The sequence below is a fragment of the Enhydra lutris genome, unplaced genomic scaffold (genome assembly GCF_002288905.1).
Source record: "Enhydra lutris kenyoni isolate GAN:26980312 unplaced genomic scaffold, ASM228890v2 scaffoldscaffold9, whole genome shotgun sequence".
Taxonomy (NCBI): Eukaryota; Metazoa; Chordata; class Mammalia; order Carnivora; family Mustelidae; genus Enhydra; species Enhydra lutris.
This window is the reverse complement of record NW_019154093.1, coordinates 77,568,587-77,585,097: the sequence shown is the minus strand read 5'-3', so window position 1 is coordinate 77,585,097 and position 16,511 is coordinate 77,568,587. Positions and strand designations below refer to the sequence as shown.

At 46.4% G+C, this 16,511-nt stretch overlaps 2 protein-coding genes across 7 annotated transcripts in view; both read right to left on the bottom strand.

Annotated features, from left to right (window-relative positions):
• Window positions 1–1,332: 1,332 nt before the first annotated feature.
• On the bottom strand, window positions 1,333–4,888 carry LOC111142859 (olfactomedin like 3). Of its 4 annotated transcripts, none has more exons than XM_022496220.1 (4): window positions 4,873–4,888; window positions 3,884–4,791; window positions 2,913–3,198; window positions 1,333–2,609 (listed from the first exon to the last, which is right to left on the bottom strand). In XM_022496220.1, the coding sequence occupies exons 2-4, from the start codon at window positions 3,995–3,997 to the stop codon at window positions 1,789–1,791; spliced, it is 1,221 nt and encodes a 406-aa protein (XP_022351928.1). In that variant the 5' UTR covers window positions 3,998–4,791; window positions 4,873–4,888; the 3' UTR covers window positions 1,333–1,788. The 4 variants fall into 4 exon arrangements, with proteins under 4 accessions (XP_022351928.1, XP_022351929.1, XP_022351931.1 ...); XM_022496221.1 differs by lacking the exon at window positions 4,873–4,888 and having other exon boundaries at window positions 3,884–4,501; window positions 4,750–4,829; XM_022496223.1 differs by lacking the exon at window positions 4,873–4,888 and having other exon boundaries at window positions 1,346–2,609; window positions 3,884–3,931; window positions 4,750–4,829.
• A 2,577-nt stretch (window positions 4,889–7,465) lies between these two features.
• LOC111142858 (homeodomain interacting protein kinase 1) overlaps window positions 7,466–16,511 on the bottom strand; it is a 48,933-nt gene continuing 39,887 nt past the window's right edge. For 2 of the 3 annotated variants that reach the window (XM_022496218.1, XM_022496219.1), the window contains 4 exons: window positions 15,578–15,784; window positions 13,817–14,058; window positions 12,056–12,186; window positions 8,976–10,735 (listed from right to left, as the gene is read on the bottom strand). In XM_022496218.1, the coding sequence (XP_022351926.1) occupies window positions 10,247–10,735; window positions 12,056–12,186; window positions 13,817–14,058; window positions 15,578–15,784 (1,069 nt within the window). In that variant the 3' untranslated portion in view covers window positions 8,976–10,246. Of the gene's footprint in view, window positions 10,736–12,055; window positions 12,187–13,816; window positions 14,059–15,577; window positions 15,785–16,511 lie in introns of all 3 variants that reach the window. The other variant, XM_022496217.1, reaches the window with a different exon arrangement.

The window sequence follows — 16,511 nt, the reverse complement described above, 5'->3', positions numbered from 1 at the left end:
GGGAGAGCTCCCTCCTCCACACCCCTCCCCTGCACCGCCTGCTGGAGCCAGATGTTCCGTGGGCAGCCCCCTCTGTGGGTGACAGGCGGTGATTACTGTTGCCAGCCCCACATTAGGAGAGAATTGAATGGGAGAGAGCCCCCACCCGCCCCGGGCTCCTTACAATAGCGCCTTTGTGAGGTGCTTCACTGTCTCTCCTTTCCCTTCTTCACCAACCTACGTCAGGGGCAGCTCTGCCTGGGGAGAGAAGAAAAGAAGACAAAAGGAGGATCACAGAGCCCTGGCTGATCCACCCTATCCTGGGGGGGGGTGGTGTCCTTTAGGGAAAAGACATGTTCCTTTCTCCTCCCTCCCCACACTGAGGTCAATGACTACCAGGACCCTCGGGCTGCCCGAGGTCTCCTTCTCCAGAAAGGCAGGGCATGTTGTCCACCACACGGCCTTGCTCCGGAGTGCGGAATGGGGGCATGAACCTGGGCTGTCCATCCCCCCACCACCCCTACCACCACCACTCCCCCCACTTCGGGGAGGGGTCCTCCCCACCCCGGGGAGGGACCAGACTCCAAAAGCCATGGTTTTCCTCTCCGGAGGATCCCTCTCCCTTCCCTCATGGCCTTCTATAATCCCCCCTAACCTGAGGGCCAGGGCAGGAAAGGGTTAAGTTTCCAGGCCTCCTGGCCAGGCTTCAGCCAGGTTCCAGGACTGTGGTGGGGGTGACCAGAGGGATGTGTTGGGAAACTGGTAAAGCTACCATCTGGGGCATGGTCGCTGGCCCTCCTCCTGGCCCAAACCGCAGACGCCGTGGCAGCAGGAAAATCAGCACGGTTCAGAGCAAGCTCCATTGTGTAACCAGCCCTGGGGGACTGCCCCAAGCTGGAGAGGGGAGTAGGGCTGGGGCTGGGGGAGAATCCACCTCAGAAGTGAGACCCGAGGTTCTTTCTCAAAACACATTTGGGGCTCTGGTCTTCACTAGAGTCCAGGGGGACTCAAGTCCACTTTATGATTCAAACCCTCTGAGAACTGGAATGGGAAGCTCTGCCCCTGGGCCCCAGTCTGGCAGCCAAGGGCAGCTCTGGGAGGGCCACTTCGGAGGAGAGGTGGGTGTGGAGGGAGGCCTTTCCTTGGCCAGCCTCCTCAAGTGGCGGGATTCTGCGCTTCCCCAGGCGCCTCACAGTAAAATCTGTAACTCGAGAAGTCCCCTCTCCCTCAGCAAGAGAGCCCAGCCAAATCCCTCATGTGGCTTAAGGAGTGGCAGTGGGGTGGAGGAGGAAAATGCGGGGTCACAGGGAGAAATCTGAGCTGAGGGCCACCCCAAACAAACACAGGCGAGGAGCAGTGGATTTTCCTTTTAATGCAAAACCTTGCAATACAAAATGATGTGGAGAAAGCCCCCATTCTCCGGGGCACTAAAGGGAAAGGGCAGAGAGCCAGTCTCCTCCTCCAAAACTCTCTCCCTCCACCGGGCTTGCACTGAGGCAAGAAATATTCTGTTGCCCGTTTGCAGGGGCTGCCCCCAAAGGAGGGTCAGCACTCTGGGTCTGCGTGGCCTTTGGCCTGAAATTCATTGCCAGGGGGCAGGAGGGGAGCGACACTTAGGGTTGTCTCTCTTTCAGCTCCGAAAAGATCTCTCGACATCTAAGGTCCCACAGGAAACGGAGGGGCTATGAGATTTATGGGCGTTTATGGGCCCCAAACTGCAAGTTGCCCACATCTGGATGAGGAGCAGGAAATGTTGTGGGGACAGAAATGTGTAGAGGTGAGGGAGATTCAACCACCAGAGCTAGGTGCTCAGACTTCTTCCTCTTTCCTTCTCATCTCCAGCTTATAGACAATCTGGTAGCCATCATCCCAGGCGTAGAGCTGGCGCTCCCGGGGGTTGTAACGGAGGCTGGCATGGGCCCCATATCGGCGGGGGAAATACGGGAGTGCCGCCCTTTCGGGGGTCAGGGTGCCGCTGGCATCAAAGGAGCACTGGATGCGGGCGCGGCTGGCAGGGCGGGTGTTATAGACAACGTACAGGGTCCCACAGATGACAAAGGCAGCCTCGGCATTCTCTCTGGGACATGGGGTGTCCCACTGCTGCTCGGTGTCCAGGGTCTGAGGGTCTAACTTGGCCAGGCACAAGTGCCTGTCATCTTCCCGAGTGGCATAGACAGCCCAAAGGCCCTCCTCGTCAGCAGCCAGGTCGATGTATGTGTCTGCTGTCAGCCCATACGGGGGGATCAAACCCTCCGCCGGGAATACCGAGCTGTCCACCACGGTCCGGTTTGCCAAGTGGAATTTGATGAGCTGCAAAGTGTTCTCCAGCTCACCTCCCCCTCCAGGTCCTCCAGGAGGCCTCCGGGCGTAATAAAGAAAGCCACCATACACCAGCTGCCCTGTGCCTACCCAGGGGAAGGGCACCCGGACCCGGGAAGCTTTCCGGGCAGCCATGGTAAGGGTGAAGTCCCGCAGCCTTGGGAAGACAAAGGCTGTGTCATTCTGTGTCCCATCTAATACATAGATCTTCTCTGTCGGCCCCATTGGATCCTTGGTCCATAGACCAGCCGGGCCACCAAACCGCTTCAGGATCTTCATTGATCTCACCTGAGAGATGGTGTAGCCACAGTCTGTTGGGGATGGAGAAGAGCACAGGACAAGCAATACACACATGAGTTAGATGCCCGCTGCGGGAAACCCCCAGAGTGGGCCGCCTTGAGGATGGCTGCCGGTGGACACCTCCACTCATACAGAGGATAGGGAAAAGGGTGCCCCAGAGGTCTGGGTCCCCAGAAATGCTCGCAATGGACCTGTCATTATAGAGTCCCCTAAAGCAGATTCCAGATCACACCAAAGTGGCCTCTGAACCAGGAGAAAAACAGGGAAAAGCCAAGGCAGAATACATATCCTGAGAGTGTTAGGCCTCTGCTTACCTGTCAGCATATCATACTTCTCATTTCTTCTGCCCTTGCCTTTGATCCCAGGGCCTCCGGTCACCTTCTCATCAACTTCCACACAGGGTAGAGCTGGGTTCTGGGTCTCCAGATAGTCAACCTCCCGCTCCAGACGGTCCACTCTCCCCGAAATGCTGTCAGCCTCGGTCCTGAGGGCCTCGCGCTCCTTCTCGGCCACCTCCAGCAGCGGCAGCATCTTGTTTTTGAAATCTCTCAGCTCAGCGGCATGCCGGCTACTTTGGTCCTGGCACTGGGCCAGCCGTTCCTGCAGGGATGGGGGCCAGGAGAGGGGCTGAAGGGTTACCACTCCCAGGCAGGGAGAGGCCCAACCAGGGAGTGAGGAACAGGAAAAAGCACAAACTTGGCCAGAGATCAACTCCCCTACAACCCCCCACTGAAGGGAAACCAGATGTTCAGAGATGCCAAATGTGCAAAAAACCCAGCTGCGATCACCTAGGCCTCTACCCCCACTTCATGTCCTCAGAGCCACTGCGGGTGGCCTAAGTACATGAGGGCAGTAAGGGGTCTCGGCTCCCCTGTACTGTTCTCCTCTTGGGAATGAACAGATTTCAACTCGGGAATGCCACAGACTTCAAACTGTTAAAAAGACACAAAGCTGCAGATTCTCTGGGAACTTCCAACTCTCACAGAATCATCAGCTGCCCCTGAGATGCTGTCCTGCCATGCTAGCTCTCATGTCCGAGTCCTCAGTCCCCTTATCCCACGCAATCTCAGGGTAAAACACAAAGGCCTGTTTGCTTTGGAATCGCTCTGTCGTTGCGGGGGAAGGAGGAGGGCTTGCACTTGTAAGGATACTCTTAATAAGAGTTTTCTGTATGTCCTCACAGAGCCCTGTCTTGCCATGTCCCCAGATCCCTGACACACTGGGTGAATCAGCAAGAGATGGGAAGTCCTTCCCGCCTGGCCCAGGAGAGAAAGGAGTCACTCACCTCTAAGGCAGCTAGTCGGCGTTCCATGTACTCCACAAGGTGGTGCTGCTGTCCTTGAAGGGGTTGCAGCCATGACAAAAGGAACAAGGTGACAAGAGGCGTGCGGGGCCCCATGGCAGCAGGAGAACGGGGCTGGAGTAGGAGTGTGAGGTCCTGTGCCTTTTCCACTCAAGCCCGCTGCTTAGCTTTGGAGGCGGGGTGGGGGCGGTGCTTTCTCTCTTTCTGGATCTTGGGTCTCTCTCACTCACTACTCTGGAATGCTTTCACAGTCTCCATACAGCCCCCACCCGCTCCTTTCTGCCTGGACTGATCAAACACAGATGGCCCTATGGCAGAGCAGCCAGAAGCCTTAACCGCCTCCCGCCTAGGATGCAGGCTCCCCGGGAGAGGGGAAGAAGATGAAACCCCGGGCAGAGGCCTTCTGGGCAGTCACCCAGAAAAAGGAGCTGGCAGCAGGAGGGAGGGGCCCCAGAGTACACTCAGCAAACTCTATTCCTGTTTTAGGAGAATGCATGCTTCCTTCCAGTCAGTGCTGGCTTCTTAAGAAACATCCATCATTAATCTTTTTCTTTCCCAGCAATAATAGCATGAATTGTTTTCTGCCTTGTTGAGTGGAAGCTGGAAGCAGGAGAGATGAGGTTTGAGGGGAAGAGGTGGGAGAAAAGATCAGAGGTCCCAGCTACACTACCATCTTCTATAGCTCACTGGCGCCATCTTGTGATAGGCACCTGGTGTCATCTCAGGATTCACAGGGAAACCAAGGCTTAGACCACACGTCCCGTGGAAAATTTTCCACAAAGTGAGCCAAGCAGATTGAGTTTACAGGGGTTTTCATCATTAAAACACAGATTTCCCCACAGACTTACCCAACTACTTAAGGGGCTATCCCAATCTCTCTCTGATTTAGCCTAAGGAAGAGAATATAACAGATTTAAAAACAAACAAAAACAAACCCAGATCACTGACAATTTAAATTAATTCTTGATTACCTGGAAGTGAGATTGATGGCAGAGCCTTTCTACTTGGCTTTCTCTTGCCTGAATGCTTCTAGGTATATTCTCTTACCAAAACTGGGGAATGTTCAGTGAGTCCACCCTCGTTTCATGTCCACTTATTTAGGAAAAAAAAAATGGAAAAATATAATGTGTTGCAGTCTAAATCAAAATACATATGTTCTGACTTCCCTACCAATGGGAGAGAAGAGCTTATTGATCATTTCTCTTGGTTATGGTCCAAAAGTGTTTCTAAATGTGTCTCATCTCTATATCCCAACCATGACTGCAGAACCCCACAATGAATTAATGACCATTGTAGGGTAGATGTGTCCTGAAACATGTGTCAAAAAAAAAGCCAAGTGAGTATAGAGTTTATTCAGAGACCTGCAGTGATTGATCTAGACAAATCTCTATTTCTTTATCAGGAGAAATTTTCTTCACTTTAGAATCAAGAGAAATCTAATCAGAGGGGCTCCTTCTCCAAAAGGACTTCTAACAATGCAGCTTGAAAGGTGGAAAAAATAGCGTCTTCTGTGGAGGTTCTGATTTTCATTACGATACTTCAGATGGTTGGTGGAATGTGCTAGGAAACAAAGTTTAGTTATCCTGGGTCAGAAGTTCTATCTCTTTCAGAGGGCCAGGACCAGATGATCTTCAGTTAGGGCCCAGACACTCCATTCTTGGGCAGTGTTTTCTACCAACTCCGATTCATTTCCATTGTGGATATTTGTATGAAAGATGGATTTGCCCCTAAGCTGCCACTGATGTTCAGATGTGATGTACTTAGCCACTCCAAAGATGCCATTTTTTGGTCCCCTTTGCACCCCTCTAACAGAAGTCAAGAACAGCCACATGAATCAGAAAATTTACCCATTTTATTGATGCATTGCAATTGCTCTACATTTTACCATATTATGTAGAAAATACTGAAAATACAAGCTACTTTGTAAAACCAAAGACAAACATTGAATCCAAAGATAAACTATGTTTTACACAATGGACCCTTTTCCCGTAGTTAGTATTAAATTTTAAATATCTATTTCTTTTGTTAAAATGATTATTTTACATACTCCCTAAGTACATCTGCATTACAAACATAGCTCAATAATTCTCAGAAACTGTTTCTAGAGGCTTGTTGTAAAAGGAAGCGCACAACCAGAAAAGGGAGAAAGCAAAAAAAGTTTAAATCGCACACAATAACTAGCATATCAAATACATTTAATAAAGTTGGAATTCCATTGCAATATCAAGGATTCAAAGCAGAAATACTAACATTACATATAATGTACATATAATGTACTGCTACATGTAGTGAGATTATTTTTCAAGCTGAATCAAAACCACACATTATATAAAGTTTAGCGACAAACAACCATGTGGACATGCTGCACCATCCATCAGTTTAAAAAAAAAAAAACCAAAACCCAAAATAGGAAGCAGGCTTGGGCCATTCCTGTCACTGAGAGGCATTTCATTTCCTATCCTAAAACAAACCAACCTAACCAGTGGGTTTTTGCAGAATAATGCTGAATAAAACACACATTACTGTGTTTGCCTGGCTCAGGGCAATCAAGCTGAGCCCCTCTAGTGGAGGAGGATGGATGGCCAGAACTGTGTGAAATGGAGTTCTTATTTCTGGGGCTGGTATCTGAGCTGAGCACTGACGCCAGTGTCCCCTCCCGGGAGCTATTAAAACTCTGGAGTGATCAAGTGTCCCGATGAGCCCAGAGTGGCTGTACTTAAGCCTTCCCCACTTTCTCTCTCACCCTGAAGGGGAGAAGCTGGAAGCACAAGTTCTGAAAGGACGTAAAGCCTGAAGCTGGCCTGAGGTTAGGCCACCATGACCAGGTACCAGCCGCTCACTGAATTCACAGGGCTTCCCCCCATCCTGTCAGGGCTGGCAATGTGAAGCGCCAGGGACAGATTCTAAAGCCACATTGAGCACTGTATTCAGCAGACACAGATGGATTTTTATCTTGGTAAATTTGAAATGTCAATTTGCAGGTTAAGGCTGAAAATTTCGAAAATTCTTAAAGCCACAACTGCTAGTACGGATGTTTCAGATAACAATACACACTCTGGGTATTGTCTTTTCCCCATGAAGTTAGTTAAGACTTGCACCTTAAGTGGTATCTACTTATTGGATGGGGGGGCAGGAGTGGAATGTTTTGTATCCCCCCCCATATTTCATTTGTTACAAAAACAACAAATCTTTTATCCCTTGTAGAGGAAAGATAAGGAATAAAAAATGTTTCTACTAGAAACTAGGTCTGCCTTTGAACAAGAAAATAAAAATACGTTTGGTAAAAAAGGAAACACAAAGATCACACATATTGACCAGAAAAATGTGTAACATTAGTGATGGAAACTATACGAGCTGCTTGGGTATCTTCACCAATACAGCGGTGCAAACACAACTCAGGAGAATGACCACAAGAAGAAATAAAGAAAGAAAGAAAAGAAAAGAAAAGTAAAGTGAAGAAAAGAAAAGAAAGAAAAGAAAAGGAAAGAAAAGAAAAAAAGAAAGAAAGAAAGGAGAGAAGAAAGGAAAAGAGAAAAGAAAAGGAAAAAAAAAAAAAGAAAAAGAAAAAAGAAGTAAGAAAAGAAAAGAGAAAAAGCAGAAAACACCAACATGTTCCTGGTAGGCTGTACTGACTATCTGCCCCATCGTGGAAGCCCTTACTCTTTACAATGAAGAAACAAACTCCAAATACCTTGACAGCTCCTCGGTGTTCAACCCAGCACAGAGCTTGCTGACCAGGCTCCATGAAATCTCCCATCTCCATCCTGCACCTCCTTGACGCCATCTCTACAAAGAACCAGTCCTAGACTTAGCCCTCAAGTACATAATTTTCAATTCAGATGGAACACTTCTCTATCTTAGAGTTAACCTTCTTCCCCCAAATCTTTTATGGGCAGGAACATCCCCATCCCCAGTACCCTCCACTTGACCCAGATCCATGCAGGAGCTGAGAGTACAAGGACAATTTCACAGCCCCAAGAATATTCAAGCTGTTAAAAAGAAACGTCAAAAGCCCGATGACTCAACAGGCTTTGGTTCCTTTTTAATACTCTTCACCGGCTCAGAAACCTTCCTGTGAGTTCCCTGTCACCAGCGGCATCACAAAACTCCTCCTCATAGTATGGGGACATGGTAAGCAATACAACAGGCTCTTTGGTATAAACAGATCTGTTATATGTTTTTTTCCAACAAGCAAATACTTTACTAGGAATGGCAACTATTTGCAGGAAGGACTGCCACATGGGAAAAGGAAAAGAAAAATCTCATTCTAAAAGTGATTGCACATACTTTAAAGAAAAAGAAAACCACCATATATTTCATATTGGCTTGACTCCTCTCACCTGCTTCCCAAATTCTCACAGAAGCAAGGTAGCAATGCACCGTGAGAGAGCCACGTGGGGAAAATGCTTCTGTGAGAACTCAGCTGAGATTCCAGACTGGAAAGGGGTAGACGTGGTGCTAAAGGAGAAAAGCTGCTGTTTTTATTTTTCAACGTCAGCAGGGAAACTGACAACAATGCATTTACACGACACAGTTACTAATCCTGTTCTGATAAATCCCAGTGAACAGCTTAGGGTCCACAAGGGCTTGCTGGTCCATCCTAAGGCAAGCTCACTGTAAACTCTATGAACCACTACATTATCATATAAGGCACTACAATAAGGGAAGGAGGAGAAAGGGAAGAAGAGACACACACTGAACAACTCCTCACCAGACACACCTGTGCAAAACAATTCCAAGGGTCTCCTCTCCTTGCAGGCAATGCCCCTGCTCATTCAACACTACAGTAATATGCTCTAATATAATTGCAATTAGTTCACATACATTCCAACAAGTATCAGTTCATTTTGGTTTAAATACAATGGAGACATCCATTCCATCTCCGGGGTAACACTGGAGGATCAGATACACACTAAATACACAATTCAAGTGTAATCACTACACATTTGATTACAAATAACATTTTGGGTTAGCAGGAAAAATTGCTTGTTATATTTTTCTAATCAATATGTACATATTTAATTATGCAAAATATTAAAACACCACCATTACAAAACTTCTAAAATATTTTTAAATTCAGTAATAAATTTTTAAAATATTTTTTGCAATTCCTACATGCACTTATTGTATAAGTCTTAATAAGAGAGCATTCAATTTGCTGCTGGCATACAAAGGAAGCTACTTTAAAGTATAAAAGCTATACACAACGTTCTTATCTGGTTTCAGATTCTTTAGCTTTCTCCCCAAATAAATCATAGAACAGAAGGGAGAGATGAGGCAAAGAGAGAGAGGTGTATTATTGAAAATTCATATTAATCTTTAGGCAAAGCTCACCAATGCCAACAACCTTTAGGCAAAGCTCATCTATACCAGTATCGCATAATACAAAGAGATTTTGCATATAATAAGACAACCACCACCATACAATAATAACGACCTTAATGGCTTTTCCAATAATAAAATTTAAGCTGAATCAGAGAGAGAAATACTTTTAAAAAATAACTTAAGAAGAATGCATGGTACTTCATTTAAAAAGAGTAATACCTAGTGCTTTCACGGTAGGTATGGATTCTCTCACACTAAGTTACCAGCAAATGGTGAGCTGCCTTTTTAACACTACTTTACAATAAACACAGGAGCAACTGAGAGAATCCCAAGAATATTAAGGAGCAGTATATAACCAGTTTTGCAAAAATAACAATTGCCCAGTAAGTATACCATGACATGAAAACAAACTAAACACTGTAGTCTCATGTCCCATAAGGAAGGTAAAATTTTGAGAGGAGAAATGCCTGATAGTAAAATACAGACTTGTGTAAGCTGCTCTTAAAAGAGGCAATTAAGTCTTGGTTTTTAAATAAGCAAAAAGTGATGATTTTTCTTTCCTCACTTGTTACCAGATTTCAAGTCCTTCTATCAGCATTTTTCCTCTGACCAGCAATTATAATAAAACAAAGTTAAATAAAGAGGGGCTTCACTTGGTCTTAAAAACATTTATAGAAATCAAGTCAGAGAGAAAATATTTTTCAAAGGGTAACTTCAGAACGATCTCTCTTCCTTGGTAACTGCAGAAGATGGGCATCTGAACTCTTCCAAATACCAAAAATGCTGTCACAAAAATAAAGAATTAAAAAATAGGGCAGACTTTGGGAGACTACAACAATGCAGTCAACACTAAGACAGGTTCCCCAGAGAAAAACCTTCTGCTTCAGTGGGCCCCTGCAGAATAAGTTGCTGGCTAAGGAGTTTCAAGAGGGGCCTAAGGGAGGAGTTCATCATAGCCTGTTATTAAGAACTCAGGGCCAGGAACAGGCAGTCATGACCCCTCCTCCCTCTGCTCACCAACTACAAATAGGAATACTGGCTGATCTTGGTCGGACTCAATGGGTATCCAGTGTAAATTGTTGAGCCTCGGGAAGACCCAATGTAGGACTGGGTGGCAAACTGGTGTTGGTACTGAGCAGGGGCCACACTGGCAGAAGTGAGAAGGCTGGGCCCAACGCTGACAGGGACCTGGTGCACCAGAGTGCTAGGGTGGGTGCTATAGGCTGCAGCATGCCTTGAGGAGCCCTGGGGGGAGAAGAGATGAGCAATGGAGCTGGTGGAGCCCAATGCAGCAGCAGAGGTGGGGGCAGCATACGTATACAGGTGAGGCTGGCTCGGCAGGTGAGCAGGGGCTGGGGCCAGGTGTGGGTGCCCCGTCGAGTGTAGTGGGCTGCCATGCTGGAAGGCGTAGGGGGCCTGGGAGAGCGGGGCCACAAACGCCTGCTGCCTGCGGGGGGCAGGGTTGCTGCTTCTCTCCTGCGAGGTTGGAGCTGACGATGACTGCTGGTTCTGGAAGGAGGAAGAAGGGGGTGAGGAACCTTGAGGTCATTCCGGTTCAGGGACCAAAGGCCAAGTGGAGAATTGAGGTTCCAACCTGTACTGTTCCTGGGTTGCCACAGCACAGAATCTCCCAGACTGGCAATGCTGTCAGAAGTCAGACCCCATCCCTCCACCTCTTGGAAGAACAGATCCTAACCCAGCCCAGATACCAGCAGTTTGCTCTTAAGTACGACAAAGGCCACAGGGGAATCAAGAGTTCACGGGGGCGGGGGGTGGTGGTGCCTGAGTGGCTCAGTGGGTTAAACCTCTGCCTTCGGCTCAGGTCATGATCTTGGGGTCCTGGGATCGAGCCCCGCATCGAGCTCTCTGCTCAGAAGGGAGCATGCTTCCCCCTCTCCCTCTGACTGCCTCTCTGCCTACTTGTGATCTCTGTCAAATAAATAAAATAAAATCTTAAAAAAAAAAAAAGAGTTCACAGGGTTACCCACTCCTGCAAGTTAGTAACTGTTGACTCAACTCACCCTATTTTGGTGCCAGGGAATTTGAATTTTTCCTAACCTTTCTTTCTTGCCATTGTGTTCTTTTGTTCTCCTCTAAGTTCTTCATATCCCTCTTGACTTGTGGAGCCTAAAACACATGTACTAACTCGAACTGACATTTGCACTTGCGTGTGCTTTCTCTCTCTCTCTCTCTCTCTGTCACACACACACACATACACACAGTTACATCCTCATGTTTACACTTTCTTACTACTGGTAGACCTCATACAAGCACCAGAATTTTAGCTTAAGAAAGAATAAATAGTACCTCTTTTACAAGCAGAATAGTGTCTCTCCCCACCCTATCAGATCACATAGTGGTTAGGGGGGGATCTCAGACTCAAGGCAACACACAGCACTAGAACCAGTTGATGAAGTGGCCACAAAGCTTTGCACTGTCTCTTGCCTCAAGTAATCGGTGTGAGGCTCAAGGTTATTTATGACCTGGGCGATAAAGGAAGAGGACCTGGGAGCAAAGCATGTGGTGGTACAGACGCGGGCATGGACTAAAGCACCCGAGGCTCTTCCTAAATTCCAGCATTTCTCTAATCTTCCAGGACAGTTTAGGGAGGTCTGATGGAAAACCTGGAATGTGCATCCTCAACACACTTCCAGAGGGAATAAAGGGACATAGCACATGCAGACATGACACAGGCCACAGAACACTAAACGGTCTGACACAGAAGGGGCTTCATTTGGCTTTATTCAGCAGTCCAGCCAGAAGCAGGGTTCTCCAGAGAGTGACAGTAGGGAGGGCCCCAAACAGAAGGCAGCAGCCCCTAGCGCTTACCTGGCTAAGGTTGAGTGGCTGTGCTGCGCTGGTCCCCCCGCGTGGAGCTCGATACCCTGTGGGGGTGATACAGCATCCAGATGACTGCCCACTCACTGAGGCCACTGGCTTGGTCTTACTGCTCACGAGACCTAAAAAAAGGGTCAGACCATAATGAGTTATGAGTAACCTCAGCTAAACCTCAGATGGCATCATATTCATCAGGCCACATCTGAAGGAGGTTTGCAAAAGTTAAGGTTTCATGTGTATCTTATTTCCTCCTCAATTACATTTATACCAGAGGAACAAAAACTGCACAACCCATTTTTTTTCTGGCTTGCTACAAAGCTCCATAAAGGATCTTCCAAAGATTCCCTTTAGTAAATCTTATCTAGTCTCTTATAATGTGCAAGGTACTACTAGGAATACAAACACCAGTGGGACACAGTCCCTAGGCCCTCAGGGGGCCTAGAGTTTTATGTAGGAAGGGGTTAAACAAGTATAGAAATGGCAATGGGAAGCTGAATAAGATGTTGGTAATACTCAGGACATTTAGGTGTCAAAGGGGCTTCAAAAGAAGGTATGATTAGATCTTATTGGGCACTCACTAGCTTCAAATTCTAAGAAACTGCAGGCCAGTGGATATAAGCAAGATCAATTTCAAAATTTTGTTTCCTCTGTAGTCCTACTTGGAAAACAGAATCATTTATTCAATGATTTGTGGAGTAGCTTCTATTCTTTGGACCCAACAGTGGACCGAGCTTCCAACAACACTGTTCAGTAGCTTGGCATCAGGAAGTTCTGCCTTGTCTTCAATGGGACAGCTACCTACTTCTGGGGGACGGGGACCATACTGAAGCTTAACACAATATCCTAAAATCAGAATCCTGTTCATGTCTCTGGCAGTAACACAATTCAGAGTAAAACACTAATTTACGTTAAGTAGAGCACAGACAGCTATACTGACACCAAAAATTCATGCTTCCCTCCTTTGGTGTACAGAGTTGCCACTGGAAAACAGCTGCCTAGACAAGGACTCCGTTTCCTGGGCCCCCCCAGCCTCCAGGTGGGGCCATGGGGTTAGTATGCACTGTTTCCAGGGCTCAAGAGCTAAAGCAATGTGTGTCCCTCCTCCAAACTCTTCCCTCTTCTCATCAGAGGCTGAGGATTCCTGGTCTCTGATCCTTGACTCACTGCAGGCCCACCAACCAGGAGCACTAGCACTGGGAAGTCATGTGACTGAGAAGCAAACTTCTATTACGTCAAGCCCTGGAGATCTGCAGCTTGTTACTACAGCTAGCATTACCTGGTAACTGAACCAGCGAGCCCAAGCCCAGCATCTAACAGGAAAAAGACGGAGGAAGCTAGGTTGATAATAAAACCACAAAGTATCACTGCTATGACATCGGGTAAGAAAAGATCTAAGTACACACTGTTTAAAAAAAAAAATAGTATCAGTTCCTTTTCACTCTGGATTATCAAATTTGAATCACTTGTGACAAGAAAGTTTGCCCACTGATTCTCCCGGCTGTACAACAGCTCTTGTCTGTGTTCTCCCATCAAAAGTGAGTACATTTCTGAGACTACAAATTCACCACTATGTTAACCTGAACAAAATAAACAAAGTAAGATAAACTGGTCGCCAAAAATATTTTCACATCCCAAGGAACTGATTTCTGAATTAAAGAACTGGTCGCTACCGTTGGCATAAGTAGATTAAAGCGACACGTTCAGGACACAAACAGCAACAGAGAATTCCCATGTGGCTGTGAGGATGCTCACCTGAGGCTGGGGCTGTCCCAGTGCAGTCACCGAGCTGAGTTTTCAGTGGAGGCACAATGATGGTGCGGGTGCCGGTGCCATCCCCCGCGACTCTGCCGGGCCCCTCCACCAGGGGTCCACTGTTGCCCCGGAGAGCACTCAGGGTATCAGTGGAATATGGGCTGCTCAAGGAAGAGTCAGAGTCTGGAGAATCATTGACAGTGACATAACTGATGACGTTAGACCTTGCCTTCAGGCCAGAGCTGAGGAGAAGAAAATAGGTGAAAATTCAGCCCACTTTTAGCAATGTTTCTTTGATGATCATTGTTCCTCCCAGGACGATAATGGCAACAGAGTAAGACGAGCAGCAGCAGACTTCTGAGCTCTTATTCTGCATCAGGCACTATTCTTACCCTCCACATAGGTCTCACTAAAACCTCACAACACTTCTATGAAGTAGTTACTATAACCCCCATTTTGCAGATGAGGAAGCTGAAGCAGAGAGAGATTAAGACACTCAGCCAAGGTCACACAAGTGGTAAGCGGTGAAGACAGGATTCAAGCTGGCACAGAATGCTGCCAGATACACAGCTCTAACAACTCTTCTACATTGCTGCTCGGCCATTTCCACTCACGGTTATTTCCATAGTATTCTCTGTATCATCCTGCTAAACTATATTAATGATTCCTTGGTATGTCTAAACAAACTTCTCACCATATTTTTTTTTAAATGTTCCTTCATAAACTGAACTCCACCTTCTTAACTTTAATTTTTCCTCATTTTTTAGAGAGACTTGGATCTAGTCAAAGAAATCCTGCTGGTTACACATTTTTTGCCACTCCATAGTCATTTTTCCTCACTGGAAAGTTTACCTTTTCTCTTCCCCAAATCAGTTCAGAAACCACTTTCAATGCTTAGTTTCAAGTCTACATCCCATTTGTAAATACCATTTTGTAACTGTTAATATCATTTGTAAATACCTCTTTTGAGGTACTTCATTCTAAATCTGCTCTTTCAGGTCATTAAACTTCATTCATATGTAACTCTGCAAAGTCTTCTCAGTTACTGTCGTGTGTGAACCCCACCTCCCCAGGTAAACGCGGTGTTATTCCCTCTTCTTTATGCCTAGCACTAAAGGCCCAATAAAGCACACGACACAGAACAATCGAAGCAACTGACTATGTTCCCACTAAGAGAGGTGTATGTAACAGTTCTTCGAGGTATACACTCTCTCTTGGTTAACTGCCCAGTTAAGAACTTGGATTAAGGTGCTGAAATAAGAGGAAATTATCTGGTACTGACATTCCTCAACTTTCAGACCACAAAGCAGAAGGAGAAAGAAAGAAAGTAGCCCAACTTCAAGTTGCACCTCTTCCAAAGTGGCCTTAGTAGATTAAGAATTTACAAATAACCTCCTATCTATTGACTTTTCCAATTAACTGTTGTTTATGTGCTCTGCTATGGCATCTGTTTTCAGACCCTAAAGGTCCTTAAAGGCAGGGAATCATGTCCATGGTATAATGTGCATTCCAAGCCAAAGCAGCTAAATATTAAGCAACTTAATATTCCCCTTCCAGCTAATGTATCTGAAAAGACGGATTTAACATGATGCTCAGTCATGGAAACTGGAGTGTTCTGACTCACACATCCAGGGCCACACTTCCAAAATACCAATTTTTAGTCCTTCCTTTCATAGCCCAAACTGGACCACTTGTCTGAAACCAAGGGTCTAAGACTAAGGGTAGGAGCCACTGGGTCAGGGAGCCATTCACCTATCTTACCTATTGGGCTTATACTTGTTGTCCTCTTCCTCATCGGTGTCACTGCGGATGGTGATGACACTCACAGGAGGGCTGGGAGTATCTGGAATGATGATGGGCTGATGCTGATCTGGGACAGGGACTAGGGAATTATAAGAAGATGTGGTACGGAGAGGACTGCTCCCAACAAGAGAATAGACTTGAGAAGGCAGAACATCTAGAGAAGACCTGTAGAAAAAGGCCACAAGAAACACCGTTCAGTCCCTGGCCCCCCAAATTGATCCACCTTTTCCCCAGAACTCTTTCCAACTTGTTCTCTGACTCCTTTTCACCTAATCATTAATTCAATACACTTGATTATAGAAGTTCCAATAAAAACTACACAAACTGCTCTAAAAGAGGGTTTCCATCAGGGCCAAGAACCCTAAAATACAATGTAAATTTTATTTTTGTATGCCCTTTATTCCATAGTTAAATTTCCCAATGTAACATGGACAGAAAAATAAAAACATTGGCATAAAACAGGGCCTCCAAAGGGGCACGTGCACCCGAATGTTTATAGCAGCAATGTCCACAATAGCCAAACTATGGAAAAAACCTAGATGTCCATCAACTGATGAATGGATAAAGAAGATGTGGTATATATATATACAATGGAATACTATGCAGCCATCAAAAGAAATGAAATCTTGCCATTTGCAATGATGTGGATGGAACTAGAGGGTATTATGCTGAGTGAAATAAGTCAATCGGAGAAAGACAACTATCATATGATCTCCCTGATATGAGAAAGTGGAGAGGCAACATGGGGGGTTTGGGGGGTAGGAAAAGAATAAATGAAACAAGATGGGATCGGGAGGGAGACAAACCATAAGTGACTCTTAATGTCACAAAACAAACTGAGGGGGGTTAGGGGGAGGGGGGGAGGGAGAGGGCGGTGGGGTTATGGACACTG